The 17,174-nt window shown below is 33.9% G+C and overlaps 1 protein-coding gene across 2 annotated transcripts in view; it reads left to right on the top strand.

Annotated features, from left to right (window-relative positions):
- Positions 1-17,174, top strand: part of SLIT2 (slit guidance ligand 2) — a 395,951-nt gene that overhangs the window by 248,338 nt on the left and 130,439 nt on the right. For both annotated transcript variants that reach the window (XM_020992637.2, XM_020992619.2), the window contains exon 9: positions 257-395. In XM_020992637.2, coding sequence (XP_020848296.1) covers positions 257-395 — 139 coding nt within the window. The remainder of the gene's footprint in view (positions 1-256; positions 396-17,174) is intronic.

The raw sequence follows: 17,174 nt of genomic DNA, 5'->3' as shown, positions 1-17,174 counted from the left end.
GATATAAATAATTATAAATCATAATTTGTACATAGCTTCAGTGAAATACAATACAGTAAAATAAACACTTCAAAGCAAATACTGTGCACCAAGCACTGTGCTAAGTCCTAGGGGGAAATGGGGAATAGAAAGTTTAAATGAGACACTGTCCCTACACTTTCGATAACAGTGTAACAGTGTATTTGAGTTAAAACTATGTCTCCAAGAATTTTACAGTACTGGACAGTAAAACAATTACTATCAATTTCTTTTTCAGGCCACCAGTCATTTATGGCTCCCTCTTGCAGTGTGTTACATTGTCCAGCTGCATGTACCTGTAGTAACAATATTGTGGATTGTCGTGGGAAAGGTCTTACTGAGATACCTACCAATCTACCAGAAACCATCACTGAAATGTATGTCATTTGATCTTTTCTATTATTATTTCATTTCTTCATCGAGTTTCTAGTACATGTCCGTCATGATAATTTGTGGGAAATCTGAGGCATTACTGAAAAGTAACCCAAGGGCTCACCCAAAGCAAATCTTGCTTTTAGATTCTCACTGATGTGTTGTTGATATGAAGAGGATCGTTGTTTACTGTGCCCCAGAAAGAACTAAAAGAAGACTTTTTTTAGAGAGAAAATAATTACCTCCCTTCTCTGGAGAAAAGCATAAGTCCACAACTTTAGAAAGGGAGAATAATGCTTTACATCAATCTAAGAAGGGATGTAATAGATGCCTAGCATAAGATGAGCTTCATGAAGAGAACTGAGCAAGAGGCAACCAACGCTGAGGCAGTTAGGTGGCGCAGTAGATAGAGCATCAGCACTGGAATCAGGAGGACCTGAGTTCAAATCCTGTCTCAGACAAGACACTTGAGACTAGCTGTGTGACCCAGGGCAAGTCACTTAACTGGCCTCCTTGGGATTTAAGCTTAGTGATGGGATCACTAGGTCAAAGAGTCTGTACATTTTAGTCAATTTATTTGCATATGTCAAACTGCTTTCCATAATGATTGTACTGATTCACTGCTTAATAGTATGCCTATATTTCTACAACCCCTCCAAATTTGACTATTCCCATCTTTTCTCATCTTTGCATAGGCACATTTTAAAATCAATAAGACCACTCAAGAAAACTTTGATGTAGTGATATAAACCAAATAGCTAGAGAAGAATGAAGAACTCTATCTGAAAACACTTTTATGCTTAATATTTCCAAAAGCTAGAGCAGTGATCATCTTTACAATGCCACATGCAAAACTTATTAAAAATTGAAGATTTCACTAAGCAAGATTGCTTTCAACATGAAACAACCAATTTCATCAAGTTTTTTTCCCACAAATTGGTTATTTTTTATTAAATTAATTTTTGAAAACTCAAAATATCCTTACTACTCAAGACACCACATCATTAAATCAATGAAAAATTTTATATGAATATTACTGAACTTGATAGAGTCTTAAAATCAATTTAAACGACAAAAATCTTAGATTCTAGTTAGGAAAACATGATCTGTCCATGTGAAACAATCAATGAACCAAATGGATCTATGCACATTTTAAGATTATATAAATGACATAATAAAGTGCTTTATGGCATGGTGTCTTTATAAAATATAACAGTATATTATTATTTTGTATAACAAAACTAAAAGAGCATAGAAGTAGGGCATGAATCAGATTTTGAAATAGGAATAAAATTGATACTGGTAGAGGAAACATTCCATGTGAGAAAACAGCATGAACCAAAGACATCAATAGAAGTGAACATGTTGCTTGATGGATACATACAAGACCATAAATGGAGCAAAGTGTTCATTTTTGATAAGAGTGAAAAACGGAGTTGGGAAGCTAAAACACAATTGTGAGAACCTTAAATTTAGACTGAGTACTTTAGTTTTAATACAGCAACTAATAAGAACCATTATGCTTAGGCATGGGAATACGATGATAAAATTGGCCTTTTAGAAAGAATAATAAGGCATGAATGTGGATGATAAATTAAAGAGGCCAGACACAGAAAGAATAATTTAGAGTTGATAAAATAGGCCATCATGATCTAATGGTGAGTTGGCCATGTGTTGGAGCAGTGAGAATGAAAGTAAGGCTTCTGTAAGACATTTTGAAATACAAATTGTTAGGGCTTTAGTGAATGATCATACTTGAAACATAAAGGAAAATGATGAAAGAAGATGACTCAAGAGTTTTATGACTGAGAGAATATACAGAAATACCAAAGTAAAGATGGAGATGGAACCTTTTTAGCTATATAGACTGAGATTTAGACAAAGAACTAAAGATACATAAGACTGAAGTAACAGTGGACATCTATTAGAAAATATTTTGAAGATAATGACAGAAACTCAAATTGGAATGAGTGATCAAGATAGGACATCCAGATATAGGAGTCATTAGAATACACTTGAGAATTAAAAGCAACCCAAGAAAGTGAATGTAGGGGAGGAAAATTAGGTTCTGAATGAGGACTGAACCATGCAGGAAATGTGCAATTAGTGGTTGAGGAAAAAGAGGGAAGCAAAAGGCACAAGGAAGGAATTATCATAAAATTATTTAGAGTGTGGTATTCATAGAAGCCGAGGAGGAAAGAGCTTTCAAGATTATTAGTCAACAGTGCCAAATACTGGTAACACATTAAGGAAGACCCAGGTGTGGTGGTACATGCTTGTAGTCTGTGCCACTAGGGAACTGGTGGATGTCTTGGATTTGGGAGTTCTGAGCGATAGTAGGGATAATTCTGATCATATGTCATCACTAAGTCCAGTACAAGAATGAGGCAGAGAACCACCAAGCTGCCTGGGCTAAAGCATTAGGGAGGGGCAGGCAAAAGTGCCAAGGTCAGAAAAAGGGAGCAAGTTAAAGTTTCTTTGCCAAACAGTATTGGGATATTGAGATCAAGCCTATTACTAATAGTGCCTCTTCACGTCTAGCCTGGGAGAGAGAGGAAGAAAATGATGATAATGTAGTAGGAGGAGGAGGAGGAGGAGGAAGAGGAGGAGTATGGACATCTAGGTAGTACAGTAGAGAGAGTGTCAGGCCTGAAGTCAGGAAGACTCATTATCCTGAGTTCAAATCTGGCCTGAGACACTTACTAATTGTGTGATCCTGGGCAAGTCACTTAACCCTGTTTGCCTTAGTTTCCTAATCTGTAAAATGAACTGGAGAAGGAAATGGTAAACCACTCCATTATCTCTGCCAAGAAAACCCCAAATGGGGTCATGAAGAGTCAGACATGACTGAAAGGACTGAACAACAAGTAGTAGAGTGGTAGAAGGAGGAGGAGGAGGAGGAGGAGGAGGAGATTGACTAATAATTATGGTTGACCTTTCAGAGTAAAATTTCTATAGAATGCTAAATATAGAATGTAGATTGAAAAAGCACTAAAGGAATAAGCAAGAGTAAAACAAGTAGTCTGTATGACAAACTTTTAGAGAATTTTTTCAATGAAAGAAATTATCAGAAATGAGACAGTAGTTAAAGGATCAACAAAACCTGTTCTTTAAACATAGAAAATGGTACGGTATGGTGGAAAAAGAAATAGATTTGAATCAGAAGATACCTGAGTTAAAATCCCATCTTCGACTCTTTAATATCTGTGTGAAAATTATAAGTCATTTAATCTTGCCAAACCTCAGTTTCCTCATAAAATTAGGATAAATCATAACATTAGGATAATATTATAATATTTATATCATGGTGTTGATGTTAAAAATGAGAATATGTACATAAAGTGCTTGGTAAAACAAAACACTCTAAAATATTGATTATTATTACTTTTATTATGAGCATACTTTAGTGAAAATTAAAAGGAGCCGGTTGAAATACAAAAAGATTGACTATACTAGAGAGGGAGAAAATATGAGCAGTGGCAAGTTTTCTCAGGAGGTAGTAAGGGATGGGATAAAAAAAAAAAACCAGAAGGTTCACTTTGGAAAATTGGAAAACTCCTTCATCGGAGGCTGTGAGAAAGGAAGAATAGCCATAGAAATAGAAATGTGAGGTGAAAATGACAGTTTTATAGTATTTCATACTGAAAATACTTCCATATGCTTTGATTTGCAGTGAAGTTCTCTTTTTGGTGGTTTATGAGCTTTATATAATGGTAAAATTTAATAGCATAAAATGTGACAGTGTATCACCCTTGGTTTGGTATTGTGCTTCTGATTCCTTTTTTTCTTATTGAGTTCACAGTGAATAAGAGTATTCAGCTCTCATTGCAATACCATTTAATGCATTGGAAGACCATTGTTAGCTTGAATTGAATTAGCTAAACTGAATAATTCAGATTCCTTTAGTATCTACCTTATGTCCTTTTTCTTTTCTTTTTTTTTTTCCAAATGAAGGACCAATCACCTAGATCATATTGCATGGAAAACTTTTGGATATCACAAACCCTAACCAGTGTATCTAGGTAGACATTTTTGATGAATACAAAATCCTTACTATACATAAGTTGTAGTTATTGAGTCAATTCAGTTGAGTCTGACTCTTCATGAACCCATTTGGGATTTTCTTGGCAAAAATAATTGAATTGTTTGCTGTTTCCTTCTCCAGCACATTTTACATATGAGGAAACTGGGGGAAAAGAGTTAAATGACTTGCCCAGGTTCACAAAAGCTAGTAAGTGTTAGAGGCTGGATTTGAACTCAGGAAGGTGAGTCTTCCTAATTCCAAGCCCAGTTTTCTATCCACTGCACCATCTGCTCCTATAGGTTATATTAATTTTCCCTCTGTTCCTTTTAAGTCTTTTTTTTACAGGACCAGTTCTTCCTAGATCTAACATTATTTTTTTCCCTTTCTTATAATATAGTATCTCCCCTTCTTGAAACATTATTTTTCATCTTCTTTCCCTGTTCTGACCCATATGATCTCAATTCATTTATCTTTAGCAATGAAAAATAGTGATGGCCATATGCAAGTCAAATTTAATAATCTTCACTTTTGAAGATGTCCATTCTGCATTGAATAATTATATATACTTCCAGAATAAGTCATCACTTTTCTATTTATCAAATATGCACTCAAAAGTATATGAGCAGTCAGTAAAGATACCATTTTCCCAGAAGAGTTAGTGGGCTTTGAATTTACGCCACAGTGTTTGCATCCTTGAAATATATTCCATTTATTTGTTATTTCACAGTGAATTTTTATGTAACAAATTTAGTTTCCATCCTAAATATTTAAACAAGATGCTAGCTAGCACAGCTATGGAACCCGACAATATATATATTTTTTCTTTTCCTTAAATTTATCTTGGTATGAAAGATATTTTCAGTCAATATTCAGGCTTTGGTCTCAATTTGCCTTTGGCATTTAAGCACATTTGATGAAAACTTCTGAAAGAATGCATTCAACTCAGTGGATTATGGACTGTAATAGAAAATGGGCATGATTAAGAAGTCATTTTAAAAGTTTAAAAGTTCAGACATTCACCAAAATTAGCCATTTTTGCATTAATTTGTTACTTCTAATCAGAGGACTTAAGAATATGACAACATTCTAAAAATTCCTAGTACTTTGATTATAATGTGATCATTTATATCAGATGGTGTTAGACTCAAGGCCAGCTGGCACATGCACTGGAACTAGCTTAAAATTTAATTGGATAGGGGAAGCTGGGTGGTGCAGTAGATAGAGTACTGGCCCTGGATTCAGGAGGACCTGAGTTCAAATCCAGCCTCAGACACATAACACTTACTAGCTTTGTGACCCTGGGCAAGTCACTTAACCCCATTGCCTAGCCCCCCAAAAAATATTAATTGCATAATATTCAACAAAATAAAAATATAATACAATATAGATAGATTTTTTTTTGCTTAAAAGAAAGGTTCATATGAATGTATTAATGTAAACCAATAATTACCATATTCTTGAGGAATTCTTTTTTTTTTTTTTTTGGTGAGGCAATTGAGTTTAAGTGACTTGCCCAGGGTCACACAGCTAGTGAGTGTTATGTGTCTGAGGCCAGATTTGAACTCAGGTCCTCTTGACTTGAGGGCTGGTGCTGTATCCACTGCGCAACCTAGCTGCCTCTTCTTAAGGAATTCTAACAAGATTTTTGAGATAGGAAAAAAAGAGAGTTCTATGGTCCAATCCTATTATTTTCAGTACTAATCACTACAAGAGAATGTATAGCATCCTTTGAGGTAAAAGCTATACTTTATAGTTGATGTTAATCACAATTATTTTTCTTCTCAATTATTTTAAATTCTGTCTTCCAAGTTATTCAAGTACTATAAATGTCTCTAAATATATATATATACATATATGCATATATGTATGAATATTTAAGTATATATATACACACACATATATATGTATATATGTATACACACATATACATATGTATATGTGTGTGTATATATACATACATACGTATATATGTATATATATATATATACATACGTATATATATATGTATATATATATATATATATATATATATATATATATATATATATATATATATATATACACCCTCTGATTCCAATTAATTTACTTTCATACCCTGGTAAAAAATAAATTCATTGTGTTTCCATAATATATAGACATGTATGAAACATGAGCACATAATATATTCTCCCAGAAGATAGGGCATTAAAAAAAGAAGATAGGGTATTTAAAAAGTGTGTGTGTCTGTATATATATGTGTAATATATACACATGTGTGAATTAAATATATGTGTGTAAAATATATAATTTAATTTCTAGTCATATAAGAATGATTTGGAAGTGATTTCATTAGGAAAAAAGTTTGCAGCTTAAAAAATATATATTTCTGTTATTGTCTTTCCAACAAACAGGAACATTAAAAAAATTTTTTCATCCCCATTTATGCTAAAAAAACCCAAGTAAACAAACACCCTTCTTTGTGTTAAGACTGGGTGCCCTTGGGAACACAAGAAACTAATTTCAGTGGATTTTTTGTCTCATTTCCCCCAACAAGGATAAAAATGTCTGTTTGGTTCATATTTTTTGGAAACATTGCAAGAGTTTACAAGCAAAAGCCAAGTATCTCTGCATCTTAGAAGAATGTAGACTGAATGAGTGTTTATATTACTGTAGGAGACAAATGGGTATAGTATGAAGAGAGAATGAAATTGGAATCTCTAAAATAAGGCAATATTGTGGAGGAAACATTAGATTTAGAGTCAGCGTGCCTGGATTTAAATCTCATATTTGCTATTTTCTAGCTGTATTGTTAAGGTGAATCTCTTTACCTTTCTTTGACTCAATTTACCTATCTGTCAAACTTCTACTTATCTAAAAGGATTGGCCTAAAGAACATGTTTTATAAAGCAATGAACACTGGATTGCTACAAGAAAGAGCATGACAGTCAAGTTCCCAGTGACTCCATCCTTGTGACTTCCCAAACGGATGCTCCCTTCTGTAGCCCCCTCCATATCTACAACTACTTTTTCTTTCTATCCTTCAGTTTCTTCCCTTGGCCCTCTTCAATTCTCTCTCATTTCCCCAGGCAATTTCTGTCATTCAAAAGATTGCTTTAATTGTCACTAATACATATATGACTCAAATGACTGTGAACTCTGACCTCTCTTTCCTTCCTGATTACTTATTCTACACTATTTCCTTCTCTACTTTCTTGCATTAGCTTTAGTACTACCGTAGCCTTTTAAGGTATGAGTTATACTTATACCTTTGAAGACCCTGCCTGCTATAAAATTCTATTATTTCCCCATTCTTATCCAATATATACTATTATTATCTTTAATAATGCTGTTGTTCAGACCTTTGATTTCACCGTGTAGGACACCCTCAGTGAGGAAACTCCCTCAGCAGAAACTCATGTGTAACTTAGTCTTATAGAGTTACCAGGGGCACTTAAAGGTTAAATGAATTGTCTATGGACAAAGGCTAATATGAATTCATTATTTTCTATTTCTCAGGGCAGCTAGGTGAAGCAGTGGATAGAGTGTCTGACCTGGAGTCAGGAAGACTCATCTTCTTGAGTTCAAATCTGGCCTCAGACACTCACTAGCTGAGTCACTTAACCCTGTTTGCCTCATTTTCCTCAACTGTAAAATGAGCTGAAGAAAGAAATGTCAAAATACCCCAGTATCCTTGCCAAGAAAACTGCAGATGAAGTCACAAAGAGCTGGACATGACTGAAACAATTCAACACAACAATTTGTCAGGAACCATGTGAGAGACAATAGGGTTACAAATACCAAAATGAGACAATCCCTGACCTTAAAGACCTTTCATTTTAATAGGGAGAGACAACACATACAAGAGAGTGGTGGCTACAGAAGGAAGCATCCGTTTGGGAAGTCACAAGGATGGAGTCACTGGGAGCTTGACTGTCATGCTCTTTCTTGTAGCAATCCAGTGTTCATTGCTTTATAAAACATGTTCTTTAGGCCAATCCTTTTAGATAAGTAGAAGATATTATATGTGTTTGACAGATAGATAAATTGAGTCAAAGAAAGGTAAAGAGATTCACCTTAACAATTACAGCTAGAAAATAGCAAATTGTTATTTCTTTTAGTATGAAGACTAATCATCCAGGCTTATTTGCTACACCAAATAGAATGAGATTTTCTATGTACACAGGAGAGCAGTTAAAAAAAGAATGAAAGAAAGAAAGAAAGAAAGAAAGAAAGAAAGAAAGAAAGAAGAAAAGACAAAAAAAGAAAAGAAAAGAAAAAAAAGAAAAAAGAAAGAAAGAAAGAAAGAAAGAAAGAAAGAAAGAAAAGAAAGAAAGAAAGAAAGAAAGAAACTATGAAAAGTTGAAAACTATCTTTACATGTAGCTGGAAAAAATAAAATACCATTAAATGGGAAAAACAAAAAAAGAAAGAAAATCTGAATCTTTATTTTATACAATTTGATTTTCTTATTAAATAAGCTACAAACTTAACAGATCGATTTTAACCTGCCACGGTGGTCTCTAATTCTTTCTGACCTTCCCTTTTGTTCTTTTCAGCATATACTTTTAAAAATACTTCAATGAGTTCTTTTTCTTTTTTTAGAAGAACTATCCTATCTCTAATCCCTCTTTCCCCACCCCCTCAACTAGGAAAAAAAATAAATCCTTGTAACAAATATGCATAAAGCAAAATAAATAAACTTACTGGCCATATCTGAAGATATATTTCTTATTCTGCATCTTGAATTCTTCACTTTTCCATCAGGAGGTAAGCATCATGCTTTATCATCTATTCTCTGGAATTCTGATTGGTAATTGTACTGATCATAGTTTTTTTTTCTTTTCTTTTAAAAGCTACCTATTAATATCATTTGACCATGTATCTTTTGGGGAAGAGCACTTTTAAAATTTTGAATCAGTTTTTTATCTTTATTAAAAATAAGACCTTTACTGAAGGGACTTGGTGTAAAAATACTTTCCCTAATTAACTATTTCCCTTCTAAATGTCATTGCATTGGTTTTGTTTGTACAAAAACTTTAACAAATTTTTAATCAAAATTATCCATTTAGCCTTCTATGATCCTCTCTACCTCATCATTATGTGGTCCCAAATTCTTTCCTTATCCATAGTCACAAAAGGTATTTCTTCCTAGCTCCTCTAATTTGTTGTGGGACTTTTATATCTGAGCCATGTTTCCATTTGGAGCTTATCATAGAATATGGTGTGAGGTGTTTCTGCAAGACTCTGAGGTTGTCTCCTATATGTCTTTTTGGTACATAGTTGTTTATGTGTCTCCACTATTAGATTCTGAACTACTTGAGAGTTTTTCTTTTTTGAGACTGTTTTTTGCCTTTCTTTGTAACCCCAGTCCTTAGCACAGTGTCTGACATTTAGTAAGTGATTAAATACTCTTTTATTTCTTGGTACTAATATACCACCAGCTTTCCACTTTTTCTCCCTTTCAAAGAGTTTATCTTTGATTCTTTCTCTAAGTTATCTCCCATTTTCAGTCAGTTTACAAAATCCTGTCATGTCATCCTCTCCATTATCTCATGTCATTGTCAAAGCATTAATATATAAAATTATTACCAGAGATGACATGGATGGGTGAAAGGTGATAAAGACCTGAAAAAAAGGCAGTAGCCATGGGAGTATAAAAGAGGAAAATTTCCAAAGCTTTTGTGGAGGTAGAATCAACACTGGTAGGTCTACCTACCTAATATGGTTCTGGTAAAACTGGGAGTTTTGCTGGGGCTATAGACAGCTAGTGTCTGGACTAAATGACCTCTAAGTTTCCTTGTAGTTCTAAATCCCAGTATCTTGGATAATCTTAAGAAGCAAAAGAATATTGATTGTACTTGTCTGAACAAAGAATGTGAAAAACAAATTAAGATAGAAGTATAGACAAGAATATAATTAAAAATAACCTTTCCAAAATTCTTGTAGTGCAATCTATGTATACACATTCACTCATTTAATAAATATCCCAAAGCTCAATATTAAGCTTCATGAAGACTGGGATCAGATCTTATTATTATTTATATTTCCCACATTGCCTAAAATTCATTTGTTCATTCATTCAATGACCACTTAAGTGCCTTTTTTCTATTAAATACTAAGCTAGGTCTAGGGGACTATATAAATATAATTAAGACATCACCCCTGCCTTTGTGAATCCTACCATCTCTTAAGACCCTGTAGACTTACAAGCTAATAAATATGTGAAATAAATGCAAGCAATTGTTTTTGTTGTTTAAAATAAGCTAAAGCCTTCTTTTTAAAAGTAGATGTCATAATTTTGGGATCATGCCAAGGGACAGTAAGAGAGACAGTTTCTAGGACCTAGTTATGGAAATATAGCCATAAAGATAAGAGAAAAGTGCTCATTATTGGGAAGTAGAACAATAATGGTAATAAATTGAAATTCAAAATTTGGAATTACATTTATATCAAGATGATGTAGTAGAAATAGCACTTAGACTACTCAGGGTTTGGAGGCCCAGATTTAATCCCATCACTTAATTCTCAGTAGATATGTAACCATGAGCAGTTCATTTAGCCTGATTTATCTGATCTGTAAAATAGAGCTAACAATGCTTCATAGAACCTCAAAGTTAGAAGGAACTCTTACTGAAACAATCTATGCTTCAACTAACAACCTCATAAACTGTTGAAACAAGCAAGTTGTGTAAGCTATAAAGCACTACATAAATGTAGGTAGTTATTAAATTAACAAACATTTATTAAAATTATTTATTATAATATAAATTATAATAAACTATTATACACAAAACAATGTGCTAGACACAAAAAATATAAAGATTTTTAAAAGGCACATTGGCAGCAAGGTGGCACAGTGGAGAGAGCCTAGAGTCAGGAAGACCTGAGTTCAGATCTGGCTGCAAATACTTATTAGCTATGTGACCCTGGGCAAGTCACTTAAGTATGTTTGCCTCAGTTTCCTTATCTGTTAAATGAGTTGGAGAAGAAAATGGCAAACCACTCCAGTATATTTGCCAAGAAAACCCTAAATGGGGTCATGAGGAGCAAGACACAACTTTACAACAAGCACATTCCCTGCCCTCAGCTTATATTGCACCAGAGGAGGACTATGGCATTCAAAACAAATGTGAAATTGAATTTATTCAATATGTTATTGAATGCGATTGATAGAAGTAACTAGAACGTGGCTGAATGTGGCAAATACTCCAGTCATTCAAAATAGATGAGGTACTTTGGCTTTTGGAAAATGGGAGAGGGCAAATGTTTAAATTGTTAAGGAACTCCTCCTGTAAATCAATCTAGGAAAATGCCTTCTGTGGAAAACCAAGGAGAATAACTCTAGTAATTAGTTGAAGATCTGATTATGTCTATGATTCTGTGTTTAACAAGCATTTTTATAGTGCTGTGTACGCATCAATTTGTTCATTCAGTAGATCATTAGTAAATATCTATAATTTGGGAAAGAAGAAAAATTCGTTAAGATATGACTCCCGACTTCATTGAGCTCATAACTAGACTTACAATCTAGTAAAGATTCTTGGCGTAGAGAAACAGTAATATCATAAAATATGAAGATACTGAATAAGTGCATGAGAGTGCCATATGTGGTAGGAGATGGGATAGAACAGGGAGCTTTCTTAATAGAGAAAAGAGGAGAGAATTCAAAGAGGCATTAGATTCTATTAAGTCAGTTTAATCAAGAAATTGGTCAAAAAGATGTACCTAATTTACTGGTTGGTTTAAGAAATGTATTATTTAATTCAATAGTCACATACAAACAGTAAAAAAAAGGTCTGATAATACGTTCTTTGGTGATTTTTACAGATAATATCAGACTTTTGTCAAATTCTTTCATTTTTAAAAGTGTTCTGTGAATTTCATGTTATTAATAATTTAGTAGCAAGCACCTGAACTCCAAATCATCAGGTGTGAGCTACATTTTTTCCACTTACTAGTGAGTGATGTTGGACATATTTCATCTTCTTGTGCCTATATTTCTTTACCTAATAAATGAGTTGAACTAGATGATCTCTAAGGTTTTCAGTATGGTTAAAACTTATGAGTGTAAGGTTTATATGTAGATGTATGTGAATATTTGTGACCATGTTAGTATATGTATAAGCAAAGACAATTTATAAGATCATAAATTTTTAACTGAAAGCAACCATAAGGGTCACTTGATTCAGCCATTTATTTCACAGATAAGGAAACTATGACCCACTTACATCAAAAGTTAAGTGGCAAAATTGGGATTCAAAGCCAGATGCTCCTGACTTCAAACCTTGAGCTCTGGCCTTTTCTGGGAAGGACTGATCTTGAAAAGCACTCCATTTTCTGGGGAAAGAACACCCACCAACAAACACTATGCTATGGCTTGATTATATGCTTAAAGTTCTAACGGATACTTATCATTAGGCTTTGGGAAACTGAAATTAATTTAAATTTGGTTGTGTGTTAGATTGTTTTTTAGAGTTAAAAAAACTAAGAACGAGAAAATGGATTTAAAAAAAAAGAACCAGTCATCTCAATAAAGCATTTAATTAATAAAGAATTAGCACATATGTAATCTTAGAGAATGTAGGCTATGTTGTAGTAGTAATTCAGGGTGCAAATATTCACTAAATTGTTAGGGGTTTTTATGATGTCCACAATCGACTGAAGACTTTAAATCTCAAAAGTATTATACTTTAAAATACATTTGGTTGTTACATACAGATGATATCACAGATTTCAGTGGAGTTCTTTTGTCGTTAAAATTAGAAGCAACATTCCTTAACAGTAAATACTTCAGAGATACTTGTATAATAGCCTGGAGATTCCCTGAAGCAAAAGGAACATTGCAACTCCCTCCTTTTCAAAGGACTGGCAGATGTTACCTATGATGAGAAATGTGTTGGCTACACATAGACGTTCCTGAGATTCAGAAGCTGGAGAGAATCCCCCCGCAGAAATCTATTTTCTGCTCTCTGACAGCTGTTTTTGCCATTGACTTTAAAGGCAGATGGGGAAAATGCAGAGAAGAACTGTGAGCTTTATTGCCATGCATAATCAGCATCTGTGCAGTGTGTTACACACACATCACAGAGCTCACACTTTTTTGTCTGTGTTGTGAAAACTGTTCCAAGCTCCCAAAAACAACTCTAAAATAAGCAAATACCACATTTCTAACAATTTGGGTCATTTAAAGTAAACTCCATCTTGACAGTATCCATGTGGATGTATACCTGTATAATCTCCATCACTCAGTCTTGAATAAAATAAATTGAAAATGTATATGAAAATACTGCTTGCTGCATAAATGTTTAGTTTATAACTTAGAGTTTCAATTGATTCTTATTCTGAGATTTACTTAACAGATTACATATAAACAGAAATGTAGTATGAGGAATGTTTAAGTATATTTTAATTTAACTACTTCAAATCTGGCATGTGGAAGTTATTTTATGAAGTATGTCAGTACAATTTAATTAGAAAGATATTGACTATCATTCATGAGAATTGAAAGCCAGTGAGCTGAGAGTCATTTAAAATGAATGAGAATTGTCTAATGTCTCGGAAATTTGTCAAATGCTAGTCATCATCTTTAGTTACCAAATTACGTCCTAAATTGTAAACTTAAAAGACATAGGTTATCACATAACTACTGGGAAATATATCTTATGTCACAGTGGCTTTCTCACTAGAGAAGAAGAGTCAAATGTTCAAAGACAGAATTTTAATATAGTAGGCTCTGGAATTTAGAGCTACACATAGTAATGATGTCTCAATAAAAGTGTATAGACATGCAAGAACACCACTGCTCACTTGAATAGAATGGGGAAAGAAAAATCCATTTTCAGTAATAACTGTAAGTTTCCTTGGGCAGCAAATATCTTTGAGAGAGATAATGTAAATTGACATATATTCATTTTACTTCACTAACTTCATGCTTAAGTTAGTAACAAGTATAACAACAAAAAATCAGTTGGGGGAGGGATGGAAAGTGTGTGTGTGTGTATGAGAGAGAGAGAGAGAGAGAGAGAGAGAGAGAGAGAGAGAGAGAGAGAGAGAGAGAGAGTGAGAGAGAGAGATTAAGAGAGAGAGAAAGAGAGAGAGAGAGAGAGAGAGAGAAAGAGAGAGAGAGAGAGAGAGAGAGAGAGAGAGAGAGAGAGAGAGAGAGAGAGAGAGAGAGAGAGAGAGAGAGGAAATGCATATGGAAAGAAGAGAAATTTCTGTCCTTGGTGAGACTTGAAAGAATGAATTTTTTTGATGATTTATTTACTAAATTGTCTCCATGATCATATCTCATATAGTTTGAATATAAAATTTTGTTCATCACCTTAAGAAGAAACTGAAGCCATTTCTTTGTTATTTGTATAGATACATTGTGATAGAATATTTTTTGAAATTCACCTGAATATGTCGGAAAATTCCACTGACCACTGTCACATCAGATTGCCTTGCAGAGGGTGGTTTATGAGCACCTTTCCTTTTTTTCCCTCTGCTCAGTTGACTAAATTCATGTTCATCTTAAAATTCAAAATACTGAATCTTCCATGAAGGAATAGCACACACAATGCTTTTAATTATGGTGGATTTTGTCAGAAGCATGCAAATTTATTTTAGACATTACTCTATCGGTTTTAGTGACCCTGGCATGTATTTAATTAGATTCTTCACGGAAGGGTGGATACAAATTTGCACTCTGAAATTCAGCAGATTCTAGGCAGATAAGGCAGAAGATTAGAGGATAACAGAGTTGGAAAACATGAATTTGCTTTGCTTCCTTTGTGAACAAAGTGGAATACCCAATGTTTTTTCTTTTATATTTACATAAATTGATTCACCATTACCGTCCCCATTTTATGGTAGGCTGTCTTATAAAATGAGGTGTTTACACTGGTATTAGTTAATCAAATAGATATTTATGCCATTCTGCTGTTAGCAGACCCTTTGTACAGAAGATCTTAAAAGTCTATCCCAGAATTGTACATTTGTCTATGAACTGTGCATTAAAAGGAAGAAATTAATTCTCTTAATACTCTTCAAAATATTTTGCTTAGTATCTGTCAATGATCACATATTTTTTCTTCTTTGAAAATATGCATGCCTCTGAACAAAGGATCTGTTACATGTACTCTGGCCCTACTCTCCCATGGCCAAGACTGCTATATTTCCTTTCAAGGTTCTAGGGCACCCTGAGGAATTGGACTGTCTCTTCTTCACTCTAGTCATTTGACCAGATTTAGAACAGAAATAGTGAAAGTAACTTGCTTCAAGATATTTGTGCCTTATTGCCTACCCTCATTTTAATGCTGTGTCAATATACATGAGAAAAACAACAGAGGTCATTATAATCTCATTGCACTACAAAGGAAGAAAAAAAGGGGATCTAGCAAAGCAATGTTTTTGAAAAGTGGTTTATTTGAAAGATTAATGCAAGTTGTCAGTGATGATTGAATCTTTTAGCTTTTAAAGCCCTATGACAAGAAACCATTCCAACTGCAGTCTGACCATTGTTGTTCTGTTTAATTTTTTATAATGAACTAAAGAGATGAAAATAACCTTTAAAAATGATTGCAGGCATGCACCAAGCTGAAAACCATATGCCCCCATGAATTCCATTTATACTAGCAAAATATGAAACTGTAAAATGATCCAAATCTCAGTACTGTATGTAATTAGAGCTTTAGAAATCTTTTTTGCTGTTTTATAAGACATACATAAATAATCCAGGTGCATAAGTCCAGATTTTCACATTATTAAGTCACATTTCTTGTCTCCCAGGATAATTTCAGAATCCTTAGGTACCTTCATAATCATGGGAAAATTTCCAATGGTTCATGGAATTAGCATTTTACAACCTGTTTGTCATGGAGAAAATTTCACCAGAAACAAAACAAATATCCTGAACAGAGAATTTCTTTTGTCCGGCATTTTTATGCTGAATATCATAATTACCCGCCTGAAGAAGTCTACACAGAGCCATAAACTTCCCAAATATCCCTCTCCTAATAACTATCACAAATGCACGGTGATTCCTTTGCCCAGAAAATTCCAGGAATGTCTGTCTAAGTTGGTGCCTTTTAAGATTATTTTAATTTTGTTGTTGTCATTGTTTGGATGCAGTGGTAAAAGAAAATAGATGTCATACTAGGAATTTTTGTGCACAAGGCAGGCACCATAAACCGACGCAGCTGATTAGTGTAGAGGAATCATGCCAGCTTTCCATCTAATAGCTCATTATTTTAACTAATCATTATTGCTAACTGGGAACAAAACTGTTGTTTCCACTCTGTTGAAGGACTACGAGTGTTATCAATGTTCTCCAGATTCATCACTTTGAGGCGCAATACCTAATCTCTCTGTCCTGGTCATATCATACCTCTTTGAATTGACTTCTGACTCACTCAAGTTCTTTGTGTCCTGCAGATAACTTTTGGTGGGCTTTTAGGTAATACTCATTGAATCAAGTTTCTTTGTGTTCTATTGGTAATAAGTATTAGTTTTGCTTTTAATTACCATTTGCTTGGAAAGGTTTTGAAGAGAATCATCCAAAATTCCTTAGAAGCAGATTTTGGCCTTTTCTGTTAAATGTTACTGAGAAATCAGTGGCATAAGGGTTGACTTGGTAGCTTCATTGATTTTTCTTAGGTGGATCAACTAATTGGATATCAAGAAACACTCATTAAGTTTCTACTATATGGATCGGATAGTTCTGTGTATTAAATCCATACAATTTCTGCCTTCAAGAAGCTTATATTTCGATGAAGAGCATATGATATGCACACATGATGAAA

Source organism: Phascolarctos cinereus, unplaced genomic scaffold (assembly GCF_003287225.1).
Source record: "Phascolarctos cinereus isolate Bilbo 61053 unplaced genomic scaffold, phaCin_HiC Scaffold_9;HRSCAF=440, whole genome shotgun sequence".
Classification (NCBI taxonomy): domain Eukaryota; kingdom Metazoa; phylum Chordata; class Mammalia; order Diprotodontia; family Phascolarctidae; genus Phascolarctos; species Phascolarctos cinereus.
This window is presented reverse-complemented; position numbering and strand designations above follow the sequence as displayed.